General features: G+C 47.7%; 1 protein-coding gene across 1 annotated transcript in view; it reads left to right on the forward strand.

The window, feature by feature from the left end:
• CERT1 (ceramide transporter 1) overlaps window positions 1-23,945 on the forward strand; it is a 540,904-nt gene that overhangs the window by 337,609 nt on the left and 179,350 nt on the right. Inside the window, 2 exon segments of the mRNA XM_030193269.1 lie at window positions 18,446-18,529; window positions 18,691-18,783. Of these exon segments, the coding sequence (XP_030049129.1) occupies window positions 18,446-18,529; window positions 18,691-18,783 (177 nt within the window).

Below are 23,945 nucleotides of genomic sequence, written 5' to 3' on the forward strand. Positions count from 1 at the left end.
GTGTGAGAGTGAGTTGAGAGAGACAGAGAGAGAGAGTGTGTGTGTGAGAGAGACATAGAAAGTGTGTATGTGTGTGCGTGTGCAAGAGAGTGAGTGAGTTGAGAGAGAGAGTGAGTATATGTGTGAGACAGAGAAAGTGTGTGTGTGCGTCTGTGTGAAAGAGTGTGTGCCCCCCCTGTAGCCACCTGCGAGTCTCCTCTCTCCCCCGCCCTCCCTCTGCAGCCACCCAGCGAGTCTCCTCTCTCCCCCGTCCCCCCTCTCCAGCCACCCAGCAATTCTCCTCTCTCCCCTGCCCCCCCTCCAGCCACCCAGCGATTCTCCTCTCTCCCCCACCCCCCTCTTCAGCCACCCAGCGAGTCTGCTCTTTCTCCTGTCCCCCCTCTCCAGCCACCCAGCGAGTCTGCTCTCTCCCCTGCCTCCCTCCAGCCATCCAGAGATTCTCCTCTGTCCTCTGCCCCCCCTGTAGCCACCCAGGGGGGGGGGGCAGGGGACAGAGGAGAAGAGCAGAAGAGGAGAAGAATCTGCTGGAGTGATGGTAGGGGGCGGTGCAGAGTGACACTGGTAACTCCTTTTGGGATGATAAATAAGAATAAAGCCCTCAGGCATTTGTTTTGTCTGATACTACTGTAATCTCTTGCTCCTTTCCTGCAGCGGGTAGATGAATCAGGGCGGAAGAGCAGTCGGGGCTATGTAGTGTGTGTGTGTGTGTGGAGGAGCTGCTTCTCGGGTCAAAGCTTCCAAATGTGCCCCTGCCTCTTCATTTTTCACTGTTTACGCATTTGCATTGGGAGAGGTACGCATTCTATCGCGGAGTTTGGGCGAGTTAAGTTCAGGGGAGAGGGAAGCTGCTTCTCTTGGCTAATCAAGGAAAGGATTTACGTGAAGAAAGTGGCGGCAAATGACCGGGGGAGGGGGGAGTGGGAGGGAACCATTGAGTAGGTTACTGTAAATATAAACATGCTACCCGTCTATAGCACCCACGCCTCTCTACGCTTCCCGTGGCCTGCACGATATTCTGTCATAGCTGCTCGGCCGAGATCTTCCCGCAGCTGCCGGTGAGAGGCAGACGGACACAGCATGGGGGAGGGAGTGATCAGCAACTAGAATTCTGTTCTGCGAGAGGAGTAGACAGAGCCGGGTAAGGAGGGCGGGAGAAAGAGGAGAGGGGGAAGAGAGAGACACTGATCGAGGAGAGGCACAGATCTGGGCCTGGGGGTCTTGCTGTTTCTGCTGCTATGGAAACAGCTCGTTTTCCTTTAGTCTCTTCTCTGTGAAGCAGTGGATAACTGCGCTGCTGTCAGATCTGTTAGGGCACGTCGGGAGAGGCGTATTGGGGGTTTGTTACAGATCGCCGTTGATCCGCTGGTCCTGCCTCTACGTGCCGTTGTCACTGCCTCTAACAACAATGTTACGTAGGGACTCGGGATAGATCTGTGATGCGCGGCACGTCGGTCACTCTTCATTTATATAATACAATTTTTTTAGCCTCACTTTTACTTGCCCAGTCATTAGAATTTACAGCTTTTGTATATTTAGGTGACATACAACTTATGCATTATATCAGTCCCACAGATAATCAGATGATCCATTCCTTAAATCATAACCTCGTACAAATAACCCAATGGCTTAAACAAAACAAACTGATACTTAATAATGAGTAATGAAAATACATTCTCCTTACCAACTCCTCAAATGCCACTCTCCTGCATTCTATTCTTCTTAACTCTATACCTATCACACGGGTACAATATACGAAAATTCTTGATGTTATACATAGATGAATCACTCTCATTCTGCCAACAGATTTCTAATTTGACCAAATGATGCTACTTTAGGCTTGGTCAAATTCGCTCATTTTATGCATTTCTTGATTGATCAGCTATTAATATTCTTGTACACTTTTTTAGAAGACTAGACTACTGTAATTCTTTATACTCTGGTCTTAAAACCACAGATATTAGACTTCTACAATAAATCCAGAACATGGCTATAAAATTGATAACTGATAAGAAAAAATGTGACCAAGTCACCCCACTTCTAAAGGCTGCCCACTGCCCTCCACTGCCCCACCGTATTTTTAAAATTCTGCTTCTGGTATACAAGACTCGTCAATCTTGTGAACCACTCTTATCTGTCGTGCTTATTGATTTCATATGCCAGTCGGAGATCACTTCGATCCTCTTCTCAAAACCTGCTAGTAGTACCGCCTTTTCATTAAATCATACACGAACATACTAGGAAAGCTATATTCTCTTTACAGGGTCTGGAACACTGGAACAAATTACCGCAATCTCTCCATCAGAAGACCTCCCTTCAGAACTTTAAAACAGAGCTCAAGACATTTTTATTTACAGATGCGTTTCCCTAATGCATATTCGTGGGCTGTGAGGAATATAGCCTAGATAGCTATAAAGCCCTGTAGCACTTCCTTCTCCTCTTTCCCTTTTTCTTTCCTATTGATATTGTAGTTCTACCTTTTTCCCTTTGTGTATCATGTGTAGTGACGTAGCTAGGGGGGGTGCAGGGGGAGCAGTTGCTCCCCCAAACAGATTTTTTTAAATGGCGCCTATACCGTTTTGAACCAGCGGGGCCGGGACATTTTTTTTTAATTTGCCCTTTCTCCCCTCCCCTCCCTTCCCTTCCCACCATTCCATGGCATGCCTCCCTCTCCAAGCCCAACACCACTCAGCCCCTGCAGCAATAACAAGCAGCCTGATTGAGACCGGCGTCGGATCCTTCCCTCTCTGCTTGCGTCACGACTCCCACCCTCGCGCAAACAGGAAATGTCCGAGCTAGAGCAGCGCGGGACGTGGTAGAGTGAAGGATGTGACGCTGGCTCTGGCAGCGTGTTATCGCTGCAGGGGCTGCTAAATGAAGCAGATTTGACTGTCCTGGGGGGGGGGGGAGAGATGGGGAAAAGAAACCATTGCTGGACTTGGGGAGAGGGGGGAGCAAAGCGGTGCGGGGGGGGGTGGAGAGAGAGAGAGAGGGTATACAGTGGTGTTGGACTCAGAGAGGGGAGAGAGAGGGGAAACAGAAAGCGGTGCTGGACTCAGGAAGGTGAGGGGTTGAAGACAAGGAGGTTAGATAAAGCAGGTGATGGAGGCTATCAAGAATTTTGACCCAAAACAATAGTAAAATCTATAGAAAACAATAACAAAAAGATTATTAGAGATAAGGGACTACCTATGCATGGTCCATCTGTAAAAAGTCTAAAGGTGTTCTGTTTGGATAGGCAGTGCCTTAAAAGGTGGAGGACAAAATTATTTTTTTTTACAGCTTTTCAGTTTATTTGAAAGCTTCCGATATGTAGATATAAATATCATGAAATAATTGAATATCACTAAAACAGCTTAAAAATTATTGTAGCTGGTAGAAACAGCAGTAATGCTGTATTTTGTGCTCATTTTTCTACACTGTTCTATATAATACAGATGGCCAAATTTCAATGAGGCTAGCCTGTTTCCTGATGGATTCATGTTAATTGTTGCAATCTGCATGTTTAAATTTAACATATAAGAACTGATATACTGTTTCAGACCAAGGTCCATGGGGATTATGTGTGCAGGGTGTAATGGATGCAAGCATCATCCATCATGTGTGTCCTGATTGAAAAAAAGTTGAGAACCACTGGCCTAGGCATCACTAAGGGGTCACACGGGGAGCTGCACAGCACTTGATCCAGCATTTCTCCCTTTCCCCTGTCCTGCGTAGTCCTATATCTCTCTTGGCCTTTCTCCTTGGCGAACCTCCAGTGTTTTTATGCCTGCCGGCAGCATCGACATGTAAGACAAACTGCCTTTGGCTGGCCCCACAAGTGTTCCCTGTATAGGTTTTAGTGTCTTTCTGCAGGGTTTTGTGTTATTTCATAAACTGTTTGGCTCTATTTGAAAGTAGACTCTGGGGCAAGGGCTACCTTTGGTGGCCCTTGTCACCATAAATAAAAATTCTCAGGATTAATGGGCTTTACATCCTGTAAAGTCACCACACAAACAAAAGCCCATCTGATTTAAACATGTCTACCAGTGGAAGTAGTATTCTGAGGTGATGGTGAAAATTTGAATAATTTTACTTGCAGTTAAGACAGGCTGCCTGTTCTGACTGGTCCCAGGACCTCTGCTACCTCCAGCCTCTTGATGTAACTTCCAATTTCCTTGTAGGTGGGATGCAGCAGAGGCAGCCTGTATTAATCATTGCTGGCCACAGTCACTGTACTTGAGTAACAGTACTGGCACTGCTGCCTGTCCAACACCGACCAGCACCTAATTTACAAAAGTCTGCTCCCCCTGACATGAAAACCTGGCTACGCCTCTGATCATGTGTTGTCATAATATTTATATGTTAACCCTCTTTGTATGTTTTAGTATGTAAGCCACCTAGACACAAACTTTGATAGGCAGGATAGTAAACCCCCTAATAAAATTGAAACTTGAGACTTGAATAGAGCTAAGCAGACATTGAATTTTAGGAAAGGCTCTCATCAGCTTATGAGAGCCTATTTTTAAAAATGTTAAGGGGGAAAAAATCTGAAAGAGAGAAAGAGTGCATACTCCTGTTCCATGAATGAATAGGGGTTGTTTTTATGCCTTTTATTATACAGACTCTTACATTATATGGTTGGCCTTATGCCTTAATAAATACTATTATGTTTTGATTTCTTCTTTGAGTTCGCCTCACTTTTTTGTTTTATTGCTCACACCTATGTGAAGGACCTTTTCTCCTTTTTCGTTACTTTTCTGTACGGGCCAGCGCAACCCAATAAGCCACTCTCTCTCTCTTCCCTTTCTCAGTGCTCATAGGTCCAACATCTCTCTCCCTCTGAGGAGAGCATCTCTCCTCCACCCCCCCCCCCCAACCCCCCCAGTCCAGCATCTCTCTGGCAGTCATGTATGACGTTTAGGCACTGCTGTTTAGAGGCCAGGATATTTAAGCCTGATTCTCTTACTCTGCCTCCTAGCTTGAATTCCCTTTTTTTTTGTGGTGCCCCTACTGTACTCCCTCCTTGCTTTTCCCCAGTAGAGATGCTGCCTTTTGTTAGGCGCTTGCAGGGCTGTTGCAGTGTAGCATGAATTTTTTCTGAATGACAGGTCCTTCAGCATCCATTAAACTGTACAGCACTCACCACATCAGGGGCTGATGGTGGTTGACACTGAGGTGTGGTAGTAGCTTGTCTGTCCTTGTGTATTAAGAAAAGCCCAATAGGCAGGTTATCCTCTTGCTACAGAAATGTATAAGCAATGTCTGTCCTTGTGTATTAAGAAAAGCCCAATAGGCAGGTTATCCTCTTGCTACAGAAATGTATAAGCAATGTCTGTCCTTGTGTATTAAGAAAAGCCCAATAGGCAGGTTATCCTCTTGCTACAGAAATGTATAAGCAAACGGTTTTCTTGTTAACAATGGCCTATACGTAGATCCTACCAGTTAGAAGGGCCATTTTATAGGACAGCATTTATACTTAAGCACTAGTTGTACAATTTGCTAACTCCAGAGCCAGGGCATAAATCCAGTCAGAAACAAATAAAAACAGCTTCAACTTTGATTATGATATATAGATAAGATACACACATAGACACATACTCTGTGCATAATTCTTGTCAGCGTGGTTCGTGGACTGTTGGCAGATATCAGGGCACTGGAGAAGGATGCCCTCCCAGGAACGACATGGTCAGTTTTGATATATATAAGAAGACTAACTGGTTGATGTCTTGTTGTGATAGTCTTCAAATCTTTAGCTGGATCCATAAGTACATAAGTATTGCCACACTGGGACAGACCAAAAATCCATCAAGCCCAGCATCCTGTTTCCAACAGTGGCCGATCCAGGTCACAAATACCTGGCAGGATCCCAAAAAAGCTCAATACATTTTATGCTGCTTATCCCAGAAATAAGCAGTGAATTTTCCCCAAGTCAATTTAATAATGGTCTATGGACTTTTCCTTTAGGAAGCCGTCCAGACCCTTTTTAAACCCTGCTAAGCTAACTGCCTTTACCACATTCTCTGGCAATGAATTCCAGAGTTTAATTACACATTGAGTGAAGAAATATTTTCTCCAACTCATATTAAATTTACTACTTTTTAGCTTCATTGCATGCCCCCTAGTCCTAGTATTTTTGGAAAGAGTAAACAAACTATTCACGTCTACCCGTTCCACTCCACTCATTATTTTATAGGCCTCTATCATATCTTCCCTCAGCCATCTCTTCTTCAAGCTGAAGAGCCCTAGCCGCTTCAGCATTTCCTTATAGGGAAGTCGTCCCATCCCCTTTATCATGTTCCCCGCCCTTCTCTGTACCTTTTCTAATTCCACTATATTTTTTTGAGATGCAGCGACCAGAATTGAACACAATATTCGAGGTGCCAGAGATATGCTAGCCCAGAGCTGCCTAAACTGTGAGTTGGGACCCCAAATGGGGTACGATTCAGGTGGGCTCTCCATAGATGCATCATTATTTTGCACCTCCAGGAGGTTACACTTGTTTTTTTTGTTTGTTTGTTTTGTTTTGCTACAATCATGGAATTGCAGCTGCAAAAGGATTGGGATGCACTGTTCTAGCCTCCATAGGGAAGACTTTTGCCATAGTGTCCTGAATGTTCCTAGCTTATGTGGTCTTAACAGTGCCTAATGCGATAGTCTTTGCTTTTGTGATGGTATTATGCGCAAGGGGGTGCAGGAGTCATGGAGTGGAGGCTCAGGGCAGAGAAGGTAACAATTTTATAAGGAGACTCGCTGGGTTAGGCTATTGGTGGAACGTGGGACCTGAAGTTTATAGTGGGTGGATCACAGCTTCAGTGTTGAAAGGAGGGGTATCTTTGCTGTATATCCATCAAGAATGCACGAGTCTGGTTAGTAGAAGCTTCTCACCTATGATCTTTGGCATGGAGGCTAGCTCTGTGGGTGATGAGCGAGTGTCTTCACTGTGTTCAGCTGTTTTAGCATTGCAAATCATTGTATGAATATGTTCTGGGTATCAACATTATGATGTCCCATGAGTTCTGGATTAGGCAATGGGAGCTGCGTTCTCCCTTTGAGTGATAGGAAAGTGAGGTCCTGGGGAGCTGAGAAGGAGCAGGAGAGGCAGTGGCAATGTTTGGGAGGAGGGTACTGGAAAGAAAAGAATTCAAGCTAAATGTCCTGGCACATAAAGATCACGATGCCTAAATGTCCTGTGCCTAAACAGCAATGCCTGAATGGTGGGGCCTAAAAGGCGGTGCCTAAATGTCTTGCTCCTTTGTAAATTTGCCTGGGTCGTCGGCAACAGTCAGCAATGTAAACAGGCTCCCTCCATTCTGTCCCAGAATTGGTATTGAGCATATGCATTTTTCCTTGCCTTTACCTCCCTCCTGCCCTCCCACCCAATGGTCTTAAAAACTTGCTTGCCTTCCCTCTGTGCATTCCACCCATGCAGCGACAGGAAGTTGCAAGAGGGGGGAGGCTCCCCTGGGCTGGCTGGAGGCAGCCTGGTTTAGTCACTGCTGGGAAGATGTGCAAGTTTGTAAGACTGCTAGGTGCAGAAGGCAGGAGGGGAGGTAGAGGCAAGGAGAAATGCCAGACCTATGGAGGGGGGGAAGGAATGGATAGGGTTACCATTTGTCCGGATTTCCCCGGACATGTCCTCTTTTTGAGGGCGCTGTCGGGAGTCCGGGCGGATTTCTTCGTTTGCTGGCTTTGTCCGGGTTTTCTACGAGTCCTCCGCTCCTCCTCCTGACTTTCAGTCTCCTCCCTTCGTCCGACGTGCAGCGTCCGTGCGTGATGACGTACACGCCCCAATCAGCTGATTAGTTGATCGATCCGCCCTCCCGTTCTCAGTCCTCCTGCACGTACACGAGAACTAGTAGTGCCTGCTGCAGCCACGAGGTAAATTTGTTTTTTGTCCGAGTTGTGTGGGTCTGGGTGAGGGTCGGACGGACTGAGCCACTTTCTTGATGTAGCTGCTAGTGCTACTTCACTTAGTTGGCAGGCTGCTGCCTGCCATGCAGTCGCGGTAGTGTGGGGATTCGGGGAAGTAATAAAACCGGAGATAGTAGTTGTTCAAGTTAAAGTACAAGAAAACTGTGGCCCGTCTGGGGGGGGGGGGGGGGAGACCAGAATGGAACTGGCTGGGTAATTCAATTGGTATCTCTCTCCCTGTTGGTTAAAAATAAATCCTCCTGTTCTCGATTTTCATTTGGATTGGAACAAAGGTGCACAAATGTCCGGCAGCTTCTCTGTGCTATCTTTTTCAACTCTCCAGGGCTTCCTTACCGTTCCTCTCCTACCTCATCTATCTGTACAAGTGGTATCCTCCGTCCCTATCATGCTGGCTGGGTTTTTTTTCTTTTTCTGTGAAACGTTTTATTGCCCAATGTTGTTTCTCTTAAAAGTGCCCCCGGCCATGCGGAACTAATCATCTTGTTGTGGGTTGCAGGGTGACTTGTTATTCTGTGAGTGTCTCCAGCTCCATTGAAGTCTTGAATAGGGGGCGGGGCAAGGGGCGGGGCATGGGCGGGGTGGGGGCGGGGAAGAGGTGTGTCATTGGGTGGGGCATGTGTCCTCTTTTTTCTTAGGGCAAATATGGTAACCCTAAGGAGGAACACAGGACTCGGGGAGGAAGGCAGGGCCAGAGAAAGAGGCCAGAGCCCGAGGGGGGGAGGTGTCAGAGGGAGATACTGGCCCCATGTTGAGGGGTGCAGGAAGAAGGAAAAAGAGGGGAGTCGGGGAGGAAGGCAGGGCCAGAGAAAGAGGCCAGATCCGGGGGGGGGGGGTGTCAGAGGGAGATACTGGCCCCATGTTGAGGGGTGCAGAAAGAAGGGAAAAAAGGTGAGAAACTGGACATGGAGAGGGACAGACACACAGCAAAAAGATGCTGGATGGGGAGGGAGTCTAACGACAGGGGCAAAAAGGAGCAATGCTGGGAAAGGAGGGTAATAGGGAGACAGAAGCAATGCTGGACAAAGGGAGAGGGGGATAGGAGTTAGGTTTGATGCTGCATGAAGGGGAAGGGAAGAGAAGATGGGAAATGTACATGAAAAGAGGGGCAGAGAAGCAAAAACTCATAGTAAGAACTTTTTCAGGCATATCAGAAGCAGAAAGCTATGAGGGAGTCTGTGTGACCATTAGATAATCATGGAGTAAAAGGGGCACTCGGGAAGACAGGACCATAGCAGAGAGGCTGAATGAATTATTAGCCTTGGTCTTTACTGAAGAAATTGGATGGTGGCCAATGTAACTTCTGTTTTTAGAAAGGGATCCAGGGGTGATCTGAAAAATTACAGACCGGTAAGCCTGATATCGAAGCCGGGCAAACTAATGAAAATTATTATAAAGAAATCACTGAACACATAGACAAACATGATTTAATGGGACAGAGTCAGCATGGATTCAGCCAAAGAAGGTTTTGCCTCACCGATTTGCTTCATTTCTTTGAAGGCATGAATAAACGTGGATAAAGGTGAGCTTGTTGATGGTAGTGTATCTAGATTTTCAGAAAATGTTTGACAGGGTCACTCATGAGAGACTCCTGAGAAAAACCCATGGGCTAGGAGGCAGTGTTCTGTTGAGGATTAGGAATTGGTTGATGGATAGAAAACAAAGGATTGGATTAAATGGCCAATTCTCTCAGTGGAGGAGTGTGAATAGTGGAATGCCCCAGGGATCTGTACTTGGACCAGTGCTATTTAACATTTATTAATGATTTGGAAATGGGAATGATGAGTGAGGTGATTAAAGTAGACAACACAAAACTATTGAAGGTTGTTAAAACGCATGTGGATTATAAAAAATTGCAGGACGATCTTGGGAAGTTGGAATACTGGGCATCCAAATGGCAGAGGAGATTTAATGTGGACATGTGCAGAGTAATGCACATTGGGAAGAGTAATCCAAATCCTAAATTATTTGATGCTGGGTTCTACCCTAGGAGTCAGCACCCAAGAAAAAAGATCTAGGTGTCTTTATAGACAATACGCTGAAATCTGCCCAGTGTGTGACAGTGGCCAAAAACAGAATGCGAGGAATTATTAGAAAAGGGATACAAAATAAGATAGATTTGCCTCTGTATTGCTCCATAGTGCGACCACATCTTGAGTATTGTGTGCCATTCTGGTCACCGTATCTTAAAAAAGATAAAGCAGAATTAGAAAAGGTTCAAAGAAGAGTGACCAAAATGGTTAAGGAGATGTCACTCCTCTCATATGAGGAAAGGCTTAAGCAGTTAGGATTATTCATCTTGGAAAAGAGACGACTGGAGGGGGGTGGGGATACGATAGAGGTCTACAAAATACTGTGTGGTGTACAACGGGTAAATGTAAATTAGTTTTTTTACTCTTTCAAAACGTACAAAGACTAGGGGACACTTAAGGAAGTTACATTTTACTTTTAAGTTTACAACTTACTTTTAAAACAAACAGGAGGAAATATTTTTTCGCTCAATGAATAATTAAGCTCTGGAACTCATTGCCAGAGAATGTGTTATCAGCAGTTAATGTATCTGGGTTTAAAAAAGGTTTGGACATGTTCCTGGAGGAAAAGACCGTAGTCCGCTGTTGAGATAGACGTGGGGAAACTCACTGCTTGTCCCTAGGATCAGTAGCATTAATGTTGTTACTATTTGGAATTCTGTCAGGTACTTCTGATCTGAGTTCTGTTTGATGCAGGATACTGGGCTAGATGGACCATTGGTCTGACCCAGTATAGTTGTTATGTTTTTATGTTAACATATGGATGGAAGAGAAGAAAGGGAGGAGATTGAAAAGTAGATCGATTTGAGAAGGAGGCAGAACATGGAAGACAGCTGAATGTGGAAGGTCATTTCTATAGATGGATATAGGACAGAATGTGAAGAAAGAAGAGAAAAGAAATAGCAAATAGGCAGCAGACCCTGAAATCAAAGTTAAGAACACAGAGGGAAGCGGAACCAGAGACTGGGAACAAGATGATTTAAAAAAGTAAAATCACTAGACAACAAAGGCAGGTAAGTAGGTAAAATGATTTTATTTTCAATTTACTGATGTAAATATTCAAAACTGACATACTTCAATCTGCTGCCTTCATATTTTGCATTGCATGGGAGGAAATTAATTTCTGTTTCTCTGGCGTTGCACTGCATGAAGTCTTGCATCTTAAGGTTTCAGTTTAATTTTTGTATACATTAGTACTTTAGTGGGTGTCACTTAACCTGTATTTTAAGAGGGTCTTTCTGTGTTCTCAGTGTGTCTGAGGCCAGGTGTTCTGGTGGGGATGGATGTCAACATACATTGGTCAGTGTCATGGCCCCATGTAGGAAGATTTGTCAGCATTCCATCAGCCCTATGGACCCAACATAGCCCCAACTTAAAAGTTAGCAAAGATCACTGGTCTAGACAAACAGTTACGGATAACATAAAGGGAGTTCAAAGACCAACTAAGCTTATAAGTGGAGTGGTGTACTTAAAATATTTGGTATGTCTAGAAATAATTGGGCACTTCTTGAGGGAAAATGAATGATTGATTCTTAAGAGTTGTATGCACATAATAAATTCATGGTAGATGAAGTTAGTCCAGTATGCTCTTCCTTAAAATCAAAGGAAACAGTTCTATGGTCCAAGCAATAAGAGTGAATGAGTAGTCTCATGGTTAGAGCAGTGGAATAAGAACCAAGAAAACCAGGGTTGAAGTCCCATTTAATAATCCTTGTGATCTTGAGCAAGTCACCTAACCCTCCTTTGCTTCAGGTACAGCTTAGATTGTAAGGCCCTGGAGACAGAGATTGTAACTCGCCTTGGTCTATTTCTAAAAACGTGTGAGCTAAATCCAAATCTCTCCCCCTCCACCCCCAATATAATTCTTAGGAGTAGTCAACAGTTTGAACCAGTCTGACATTGTTCATAAATCATAAATGCATTCATTTAAAATAAATTAGACAGTGTTTGTTACTAAACATAAATAGTGTTGTATAAAAATCTATGTATATGTGTATCTGTGAATGCTTTAAGGAAAGTTATCATAGTCCAAGTTGTTCTTGACCCAGTCATTGGGACTCACTGGTCAGTCTGGTTTTTCAAGATGTCTACAATAAACAGGCATGAGCTATGTTTGTTTTTACTGCCGCCACTGTATGCCAAAATGTCTTGTACATTTCTCCGAGGACAAGCAGGCTGCTTGTTCTCACGACTGGGTGACGTCCGCGGCAGCCCCCACCAACCGGAAGAAGCTTCGCGGGCGGTCCGCACGCGGGGCACGCCCACCGCGCATGCGCGGCCGTCTTCCCGCTCGTGCGTGACCGTTCCCGCCAGTCTTTTCTTTTCCGCGCCTGAGGAGAGTCGTGCCGTCGCCGCTCTCCCTTCGCAGCCCCGGAAAGACCGTCGCGTTTACGCGATTTTGTTTAATTTTCGTTTATTCGGTTGCCGCGTGCTCTAGTTTTTTTCTTCTCTTCAAAAAAAAAAAAAAAAAAGAAGAGCACGCGCTCCTTTTTCCCTCGTTTCTAGCGAGGGCGTCGCGTTGCGGCCTTGTGGCCGCGCGATCGATTAATTTTTTCGAGGTGTGATTTCCGCCACCATCGACGACTTTAACTTCGCCGACGCGATTTTTCCGTCAATGTCCTCGAAGGTCCCGAGTGGATTTAAGAAGTGTGGTCGGTGCGGCCGGCCGATCTCGCAGACCGACACCCACGCTTGGTGCCTCCAGTGCCTCGGGCCGGAGCACAATATCAAGTCGTGTTCTCTGTGTCTCGGTCTCCGGAAACGGACTCAGGTTGCGAGGCAAGTTCTGCGGGACCGCCTTTTTGGAACTTGCGCCGGCCCCTCGACTTCGACGGCATCGGTATCGACGCCCGGTCCTTCGGTACCGGTATCGATGCCCGAAAAATCGGCATCGATGGCATCGACCCCAGGAGAACGGGTCCCGTCGGCCCGCCGGTCCTCCAGTGAGGGTAGAGGTGAGAGACCGCGTGGGCAGTCGGCCCCGGTCACTCCTTCAGCCCGTGGCCCTCGGGACCGAACCCTGTCTGACCCGGTTCCTCGGGACCGAGGGGGATCGACCTCCTCCTCCTCCATACCACCCGGCACCGGTGACGGGCACCGTAAGAAGGCAAAGAAGCACCGTCACCGGTCGCCCTCGACGCATCCGGCTCTCGGTACCGGAGAGGAGTCGACGCCGAAGCGTCCGCGTCGAGAGGAGAGGTCCCCTTCGGTGGTGGAGGTACCGCCACGTCAGGGTCCCAGCACTTCGGTGCAGTCTCCTGGACCCGAGCAGCTTCCGGCACCGATGCCTCTACCGGCCCCCACGTCTTTCCCGACAGCGGGCCTGGACGAGTGCCTCCGAGCCATCCTTCCGGGGATCCTGGAAGTGCTGATGCGCCAGGCTGTGCCGGCGCCTAGGGTGCTTGCGCCCTCGGCGCTGATGACTGTGGCGCCGGCGAGCTCTAGCCCGGTGCCGAGGACGCCGACGCCGCTTGCGGCGCCGGTCTCGACCGCCACGCAGGTGGAGTCCCCGTCGACGTCGATGGAGGGAGCTTCGTCCCCGCCGGCGCGGGAGTCCACCGCTCGACGACATCGAGGCCTCGGCGCCTCGACGTCGAGCCGGGCCCGGTTCAGGACTCAGCTACATGAGCTTATGTCCGATACCGAGGAAGAGGCCTCGTGGGGGGAAGAGGAGGACCCCAGATATTTCTCTTCCGAGGAGTCTGCGGGTCTTCCCTCGGACCCCACGCCTTCACCTGAGAGGAAGCTCTCACCCCCTGAGAGTCTCTCTTTTGCCTCCTTTGTGCGGGATATGTCTATTTGCATTCCCTTTCCCGTGGTCTCTGTGGATGAGCCGAGGGCTGAGATGCTCGAGGTCCTCGACTATCCATCACCACCTAGAGAGTCCACCACAGTGCCGCTGCACAATGTCCTCAAGGAGACACTGCTTCGGAACTGGATGCGACCATTATCTAATCCCACCATCCCCAAGAAAGCAGAGTCCCAGTACAGGATCCACTCGGACCCAGAGTTAATGCGGCCACAATTGCCCCATGACTCGGCGGTCGTGGATTCTGCTCTCAAGAGGGCACGGAGTCCGAGGGATACCGCCTCGGCGCCCCCAGGGCGGAAGTCTCGCACTCTGGACTCGTTTGGGAGGAAGGCCTACCAATCCTCCATGCTCGTGACCCGCATCCAGTCATACCAGCTCTATACGAGCATCCACATGCGGAACAATGTGAAGCAGCTGGCGGACCTGGTCGATAAGCTCCCGCCAGAGCAGTCCAGGCCTTATCAGGAGGTGGTCAGGCAGCTGAAGGCGTGCAGAAAGTTCCTGTCCAGGGGTATCTATGACACCTGTGACGTGGCGTCTCGTGCTGCGGCCCAAGGTATAGTGATGCGCAGGCTCTCATGGCTGCGCGCCTCTGACCTGGACAACCGCACCCAGCAGAGATTGGCCGATGTCCCTTGCCGGGGGGATAACATTTTTGGTGAGAAGGTCGAGCAGCTGGTGGACCAACTGCATCAGCGGGAAACCGCCCTCGACAAGCTCTCCCACCGGGCGCCTTCAGCATCCACCTCAGCAGGTGGACGTTTTTCCCGGGCCCGGCAGGCTGCGCCCTATTCCTTTGCAAGGCTTAGGTACACCCAGCCGGCCCGAAGGCCTCGTCAGGCACAGGGACAGCCCCAGCGCGCTCGTTCTCGTCAACAGCGTGCGCCTAAGCAGCCCCCTGCGCCTCCACAGCAAAAGCCGGGGACGGGCTTTTGACTGGATCCACGGGAACATAGCCGCCCTCAAAGTGTCCGTACAGGACGATCTGCCGGTCGGAGGGAGGTTGAAATTTTTTCACCTAAAGGTGGCCTCTCATAACCTCCGACCAGTGGGTTCTCCAAATAGTGCGGTGCGGATACGCCCTGAATTTGGCCTCCCTGCCACCAAATTGTCCTCCGGGAGCTCAATCCTTCAGCTCCCATCACAAGCAGGTACTTGCAGAGGAACTCTCCGCCCTTCTCAGCGCCAACGCGGTCGAGCCCGTACCACCCGGGCAGGAAGGGCAGGGATTCTATTCCAGGTACTTCCTTGTGGAAAAGAAAACAGGGGGGATGCGTCCCATCCTAGACCTGAGAGGCCTGAACAAATTCCTGGTCAAAGAAAAGTTCAGGATGCTTTCCTTGGGCACCCTTCTGCCAATGATTCAGAAAAACGATTGGCTATGTTCCCTGGATTTAAAGGATGCATACACTCACATCCCGATACTGCCAGCTCACAGACAGTATCTCAGATTCCGCCTGGGCGCACGGCACTTTCAGTATTGTGTGCTGCCCTTTGGGCTCGCCTCTGCCCCACGAGTGTTTACAAAGTGCCTCGTGGTGGTGGCGGCATATCTACGCAAGCTGGGAGTGCACGTGTTCCCATATCTCGACGATTGGCTGGTCAAGAACACCTCGGAGGCAGGAGCCCTCCGGTCCATGCAGTGCACTACTCAACTCCTGGAGCTGCTGGGGTTTGTGATAAATTACCCAAAGTCCCATCTCCAGCCAACCCAGTCTCTGGAATTCATAGGAGCTCTGCTGAATACCCAGACGGCTCAGGCCTTCCTTCCCGAAGCGAGGGCCAACAACCTCTTGTCCCTGGCTTCGCAGACCAGAGCGTCTCAGCAGGTCACAGCTCGGCAGATGTTGAGACTTCTGGGTCATATGGCCTCCACAGTCCATGTGACTCCCATGGCTGGTCTTCACATGAGATCTGCTCAATGGACCCTAGCTTCCCAGTGGGTTCAAGCCACCGGGAATCTAGAAGATGTCATCCGCCTCTCCACCAGTTGCCGCACTTCACTGCTCTGGTGGACCATCCGGACCAATTTGACCCTGGGACGTCCATTCCAAATTCCGCAGCCCACGAAAGTGCTGACGACGGATGCATCTCGCCTGGGGTGGGGAGCTCATGTCGATGGGCTTCACACCCAGGGTCTGTGGTCCCTCCAGGAAAAGGATCTGCAGATCAACCTCCTGGAGCTCCGAGCGATCTGGAACGCACTGAAGGCTTTCAGAGACCGGCTGTCCTACCAAATTATTCAAATTCGGACAGACAATCAGGTTGCAATGTATTACACCAACAAGCAGGGGGGCACCGGATCTCGCCCCTTGTGTCAGGAAGCCGTCGGCATGTGGCGGTGGGCTTGCCAGTCCGGCATGCTCCTCCAAGCCACATACCTGGCAGGTGTAAACAACAGTCTGGCCGACAGACTGAGCAGAGTCATGCAACCGCACGAGTGGTCGCTTCATTCCAGAGTGGTACGCAAGATCTTCCGAGAGTGGGGCACCCCCTCGGTGGACCTTTTCGCCTCTCAGACGAACCACAAGCTGCCTCTGTTCTGTTCCAGGCTACAGGCCCACGGCAGGCTGGCGTCGGATGCCTTTCTCCTCCATTGGGGGACCGGCCTCCTGTATGCTTATCCTCCCATACCTTTGGTGGGGAAGACCTTGCTGAAGCTCAAGCAAGACCACGGCACCATGATTCTGGTAGCGCCCTTTTGGCCCCGTCAGATCTGGTTCCCTCTTCTTCTGGAGTTGTCCTCAGAAGAACCGTGGAGATTGGAGTGTTTTCCGACTCTCATCTCGCAGAACGACGGAGCGTTGCTGCACCTCAACCTTCAGTCCCTGGCTCTCGCGGTCTGGATGTTGAGGGCGTAGACTTCACTGCGTTGGGTCTGTCTGAGGGTATCTCCCGTGTCTTGCTTGCCTCTAGGAAGGATTCCACTAAAAAGAGTTACTTTTTCAAGTGGAGGAGGTTTGTCGTTTGGTGTGAGAGCAAGGCCCTAGAACCTCGTTCTTGCCCTGCACAGAACCTGCTTGAATACCTTCTGCACTTATCAGAGTCTGGCCTCAAGACCAACTCAGTAAGGAATCACCTTAGTGCGATTAGTGCTTACCATTACCGTGTGGAAGGTAAAGCCATCTCTGGAGAGCCTTTAGTCGTTTGATTCATGAGAGGCTTGCTTTTGTCAAAGCCCCCTATCAAGCCTCCTGCAGTGTCATGGGATCTCAACGTCGTCCTCACCCAGCTGATGAGACCTCCTTTTGAGCCACTGCATTCCTGCCATCTGAAGTACTTGACCTGGAAGGTCATTTTCTTGGTGGCGGTTACTTCAGCTCGTAGGGTCAGTGAGCTTCAAGCCCTAGTAGCTCATGCTCCATATACCAAATTTCATCACAACAGAGTAGTGCTCCGCACCCACCCAAAGTTCCTGCCGAAGGTGGTGTCGGAGTTCCATCTTAACCAGTCAATTGTCTTGCCAACATTCTTCCCCAGGCCGCATACCCGCCCTGCTGAACGTCAGTTGCACACATTGGACTGCAAGAGAGCATTGGCCTTCTACTTGGAGCGGACACAGCCCCACAGACAGTCCGCCCAATTGTTTGTTTCTTTCGACCCTAACAGGCTAGGGGTCGCTGTCGGGAAACGCACCATCTCCAATTGGCTAGCAGATTGCATTTCCTTCACTTACGCCCAGGCTGGGCTGGCTCTTGAGGGTCATGTCACGGCTCATAGTGTTAGAGCCATGGCAGCGTCAGTGGCCCACTTGAAGTCAGCCACTATTGAAGAAATTTGCAAAGCTGCGACGTGGTCATCTGTCCACACATTCACATCACATTACTGCCTCCAGCAGGATACCCAACGCGACAGTCGGTTCGGGCAGTCGGTGCTGCAGAATCTGTTTGGGGTGTAAATCCAACTCCACCCTCCAGGACCCGAATTTATTCTGGTAAGGCTGCACTCTCAGTTAGTTGTTCTTCGTAGGTCAATTTCTGTTATACCCTCGCCGTTGCGAGGTTCAATTGACCTGGGTTCTTGTTTTGAGTGAGCCTGAGAGCTAGGGATACCCCAGTCGTGAGAACAAGCAGCCTGCTTGTCCTCGGAGAAAGTGAATGATACATACCTGTAGCAGGTGTTCTCCGAGGACAGCAGGCTGATTGTTCTCACCTACCCTCCCTCCTCCCCTTTGGAGTTGCGTTTTCATGTTGTTTCTTGCTTGTCATTCAACTGGCGGGAACGGTCACGCACGAGCGGGAAGACGGCCGCGCATGCGCGGTGGGCGTGCCCCGCGTGCGGACCGCCCGCGAAGCTTCTTCCGGTTGGTGGGGGCTGCCGCGGACGTCACCCAGTCGTGAGAACAATCAGCCTGCTGTCCTCGGAGAACACCTGCTACAGGTATGTATCATTCACTATTCATTATGAGTATCTTGTAAAAGAGGCTGGCCAGTCCTAAGGATGAGGTTGAGAAACCACAGTGATAGCACAAGATTGAATAAAGTTATTGTCTAATGTATATTGCTGCCCATATTTACTGTGGGCAAGTCAACTCTGGCAGTCAATTTATTTATCCTTTTGCTGTAAATGAAGCCAAGTGGTATGGTCACAAAATACTTTGAATCTTTTCCTACACAAGTGCATTCACTAAGAAGTGTCTCTTGTACTGAAAATATTGTTTCAACTTGAATTTTATTTACTTTTTGTGTTAAACTAGGAAGGACCTAATAGTTTGATTAATGAAGAAGAATTCTTTGATGCTGTTGAAGCTGCCCTGGACAGGCAAGATAAAATAGAGCAGGTATTTATTTTAAGCTATAGTATCAAAATATGAAGAGATCTTTGTTGCATATTTTTTAAAAATTTAAAAATAAGGAAGTATATGCTGAGTTTCTGTGAAGTCAAACTAAAATAGTTTCTATGAAATAGTCAAACTTTAAATTAAATGTTTTCTCTTTCAAGTCTCACTGTGAGAAGATCAGGTTACATTGGCCAACATCACCAGCTCCCAGAGATGCATATTCAGGAGTGGGGACTCATAGATATGTTCAATCGGTAAGTCATGGGCTACAAAGAAATTGGCATGATTTGCTTGACAGTAAATTTGTCTAATGTGATGGCATACTGGTGTAATCCTAACTATGGGGTGTTTTAATAATAATCAATTAGCCCATCTCTAATTTTACCTCATTGTTTGTATTTATGCTTATATTTGGTCATTTCACTATTGTTAATCTCTTAACAAAATTGTAAGTTTTGTATCAAGCTGTACCTGCTGTCCGTCATCTTGGGGTGACTCTCTTTTAAAGATGGATAGTAATTCCCAAGAAAGAAAAAGAAACAAGAGTTCTTCTAGGTCAAAACAAACTTGCTCCTGGCATTTAGCAAGTCATGATGTTTTTGTTTCATTTTATGTATCTTTCCTTCTACACTTCAGAAGGCTCAGAGAATTTGAGATATTCACATAGCTCTGATAAAGTATGTTCTGTAATTAGACTATGTTTGCTTGTTTGTTAATCAAGTATGATGTACCACAAAATTCTGATAACAGGTCAAGGCAATTAGCATAGTCAAAAATTAAAAGATTGAGAGAAGGAAGTGACGTCACAGGCTCGAATGGCAGCGTGAAAACGGAGCTCCCAAGCTGCTGCCAACAAATAGCTTCATAACTAGCGATCCTCCACGAAATATTAAGCGAGACACGCTTTCAACTGGAGATCAGGTGCGCTGCATGGGCTATGCCTGCATCAGGGGTGAAAACAATCGATTTTCAAGCATGTGCATTTCAACGGAAGGCAATGTCTCCTGCAATGCATTCTGAGGAATATGGCGCCCGAGATGGGGAAAGCCAACAGCTCACGGAGGAATTGGCGGGCTCTAATGTGAATGGAGAGACATTGGAATCACAACATGAATCGTGGCCCACACTATGCAGTTGGCTCCAAGAAATCAGGTCAGATCTAAAGGCAATGCGCCACGAGTTGGTGACGCTGGGAGCTGACATTAGAGGAGAAATAGCTGAGCTGGGTAACCTCGTGGCTGAAACGGAAGTGGGCCTTGAAGAACATACTGAATCTCTAACTATGTTGGAACGGCAATTACAGGACCAAAAAAAATGAAACTCGATATCTCCTAGATAAAGTGAAAGATCTAGAAAATCTGAGCCGTCGCTCCAACATTCTGGTCCATGGGCTGCCGGAGCTACCCGAATATTCTGAGTGCGAAAAAGTAATCCAGTGCCTTGCGGCCCACTTGCTCTCTGACCCTGACAAGCCTCGCACACCGGCCTCAGTTTGGATTGAGCGTGCCCATCGAACCTTAGGGGCGAGAAAATCAAATGTACCAAAAGATATTGTGGTCTGCTTTGCTGAATTTAAAATGAAAGAAGCAGTGATGCATAAAGCAAGGGCGGCTAGCCCTATCCAGTGGGATAGCTATCCTATAGAGATCTACCACAACCTCTCATCAACTACACTCAAGCGACGGAGCGAATTATGCCCATTAACCGGCCGATTAAGAGAGGAGGGGATCTGGTATAAATGGCAGCACCCTTTTGCTCTAGTGTTTTACAAAGAGGGCAAACAACGCAGAGTGGCCTCACTGGAAAGAAGCACAAGAATTCTTATCAACTGGTGATCGAAATGACCCACCAGGGAAGCATCTGCAGCCTGGTAGCAAGAAGCAAGACAGGCCGAAATGGCACAGAGTATCCCAGGGGAAAGGCCGCCTTAGGAGACAGATCTCGGGAAGACAAGCTATATCACCACCAGGCCCCAGCTGAGGCCAATAGCATTCGTGAAAATGCCCTGCTACAGGAGCGGACTGGATCCTGATAGGTGTGGAGCGCTGGAAAGAGTGGAGGACTACTGATAAAGGACTGGCAGATGGTTTAGAGACTCATGTCCTTCTCTAGTAGCCATGTCACGATTGGGTAAAATGGCATGCTACAGTTGGTATTGGGAGAGAGGGGTGGAAGGGGGTTGGGGAAACAACATGGCATCTGGTGGTGGCTGACTAGGTTAGATGAAAAATGGGGGGGACCAATGAATATGTTTAAGTATGTTACTTTGAGCGTCCGTGGTCTTAACTCACCCATGAAACGTAAGTTAATGTTTAAAGAAATGTTGCGTTTAATGGCAGAAATGATGTTTATTCAGGAGACCCACTTGAAGCCACAGCATGAAAAGTTAGTTAATCATAAATGGTATCCCACTATAGCATTTGCCTGTAATACAACTAATCAAAAAACAAAAGGGGTGCTCATAGCGTTCTCGAATAGTCATCCATGGCATATACACAAAGGGTATAGTGTCTGATAAGGAAGGCAGATATCTTCTAGTCATGGCTTCCCTGTATAATGCACAATATACTATGATGTCAATTTATGCACCTAATAAAGGACAGGGGCCCTTTATAGCAGAAGTAGAGAGGGTGTTTCAACGTCACTCGTGGGGACAACTGATTATGGGGGGTACTTTAATCTCACAATAGATCCGCCATTAGACAACTCAAAGAGGCAGGTAGATTATGCTAAGCAAGACAGAATCTTATTTAAAAGCTTTTTGGCACGCTGGGGGCTGGTTGACCTTTGGCGAGGGAGTCATGGGCAGGAAAGGGATTATACTTATTTCTCCCCTAAGCATAATACATACTCTAGGATAGACCTTTGGCTGGGAGATGGGGTTATAGTATTATCGAATCCCGGTCATGGTCGGATCACTCTCCAGTGGTTTTGATGGGAGTGACAAGTATACCCAAGGGCCCTAGATATTGGCGGCGTAATGAGTCCATATTAAAAGATCCCCAGAATGTGTCCACGGTGGAAAAAAATATCGTGGAATATCTAGAATTTAATGACGTGGGTGAGATACAACCTACCATACTGTGGGAGGGTCTGAAAGCAATCCACCAGCGAAATTTGATAGCACTACAAGCACACCTTACCAAAACACAGGAGGCCCAGGAACAAGACATTAGAGGCATTATAGCTCAGTTGGAACCATTGCACAAAGCAGATCCCTCTGATCTCCAGGGAGCTGAAACATTGCATCAGCTTAGATTAAAGCTTAATGAGATTCAAATGGCTGAGTTATCTTGTCAGCTGCAAAGGGTACAGCAAGAGCACTTTGAATTTGGAGATAAAGCTAGTAGGTTATTAGCATATAAATTAAAGAAACAAGCAACAAAATCATATTTTTACTATCAAAAATGCCGCAGGGATACAATGCACTCAAACAGAGCAGATACAGAAGGCTTTCTATGATTACTACACAGAGCTTTATACGCCTGAGATAGTGCCCTCGATGTCTGACACAGAAGCCTATCTTCGAGAAGCTAGCATCCCGCAGTTATCGAGGGGAGAAATGGATATGTTATCAGCACCCATCACACTAGATGATGTTGACTGGGCGATTTCCGATCTCCCTCAGAATAAGGCCCCCAGCACAGATGGCTTTCCCACTAGGTTCTATAAACTGTTTGCTAAGCGAGTGGCCCCTATACTGCTGCGAGTGTTTACATCCTTTGATAATATACAGGACTTGCCTCATTCCTGGCGATTGGCAGCAGTCACTTTGCTGCTGAAGTTGGGGAAGGACCCTCAGCAGTGTGGATCCTACAGACCAATCTCCCTATTAAATACAGATTATAAAATTTTCACAAAGATTCTAGCACGCAGGCTCCAGATGGTGTTGCCTAGGCTGATACGTGAGGACCAGGCAGGCTTCATAACAGACTCATGATAACATTAGAAGCCTGCTGCATATAATTCAGCAAACCCGAGACGATAAGACACCAGCGCTATTACTCTCGATCGATGCTGAAAAAGTTTTCGATAGGGTGAACTGGACATTCCTGTTCTCAGTCCTGAAATATGTGGGGATAGAGTGACGATATATGGGATGGCTTAGATTGCTGTATACAAATCCGTTAGCAACCTTAAAACTAAATGGTACATATACTAAATCCTTGGCGCTTCATAGGGGAACCAGACAGGGGTGCGCGGTCTTTCCCTTACTGTTTGCATTATCTATTGAACCACTTGCTAATAGGATTAGGGGGAACCCAGGAATCAGGGGCTTGGTCAGGGGATGAAAGGAACACAAAATAATGTTATTTGCAGATGATGTGCCTGACTTTGGCTCGCCCGGAGTCTTCTGTTCGACAAGCCATTGAGACTATCACTCAATATGGGCAGCTATCAAGGTTCTAGATTAACATTACTAAATCAGAAATTCTTAATCTTACAGTTCCCCCACGGGAAGTACCTCAGCTAAAAGCTGCCTTCCCATTTGTCTGGGCTGCTAAGTCTATCAAATACTTGGGGATAAACATAACACCTACGGTAGAGGGCCTATTTTTAGCCAATTACCCCCAGAAGGTAGCAGAACTTTTCGTGGAACTAGATAGGTGGGAGGGATTGACTATATCATGGATAGGGCATATTCATGCAATCAAAATTATGCTGCTCCCTAAACTAGTATATCTATTTCTGGCTCTCCCAATACCAATTCCACACAGTTTTTTTTCTCAGCTCAACCGCAAGGTATTTGTTTACATATGGCGGAAGCGACCACCTAGGGTACGGAGAGCCATGATGTACCAGACACATGATAGAGGAGGTATGGGAGTTCCTAATTTCTATTTGTGTTATCAAGCGGCCCAATTGAAAGTGTTAGCAGACTGGACCCCCTTTACCACTAAGAAATGGCTACACTGGGAGCGAGTTTGGATGGGGGCTTGATCTTTGGAACATGCTATGTGGCTACCGGGGAGTGATCTACTGGCCATAATTAGGAGAGTTCTGCTGGCAGTGGGCCATGTGCTTTCCACATGGTATCGTATACAGAAGTAGTTTTTCCCGGAGAGAAAATATTATTTGCAGACAGCTAACCAGAGGGCTCCGGGTTTTCAGCTGGGGTCCTCAGAACCAGTATATGAGAGGTGGGCTAGGGCGGGTTTATATAATCTAGGCCAGGTGAGGGCTAATGGGAGGTTCCTTAATTTTGAAGAACTTCAAGAGGAATATGGGTTGAGGGAAAGTGATCTTCTCTACTATAGCTGTTTAAGATATTATATTCATAGGTGGGCACGGGAGAAATTGGACCTTACGGAAACAACACTAGAGAAGGCCATACAGATGGGGGGGGGGGGGGGGGCAAAGGAAGCGTATCTCGGTTATATCTAGCGCTACTGTTCTACAATAACCCCCAATTACG

This window comes from Microcaecilia unicolor, chromosome 2 (assembly GCF_901765095.1).
Source record: "Microcaecilia unicolor chromosome 2, aMicUni1.1, whole genome shotgun sequence".
Classification (NCBI taxonomy): Eukaryota; Metazoa; Chordata; class Amphibia; order Gymnophiona; family Siphonopidae; genus Microcaecilia; species Microcaecilia unicolor.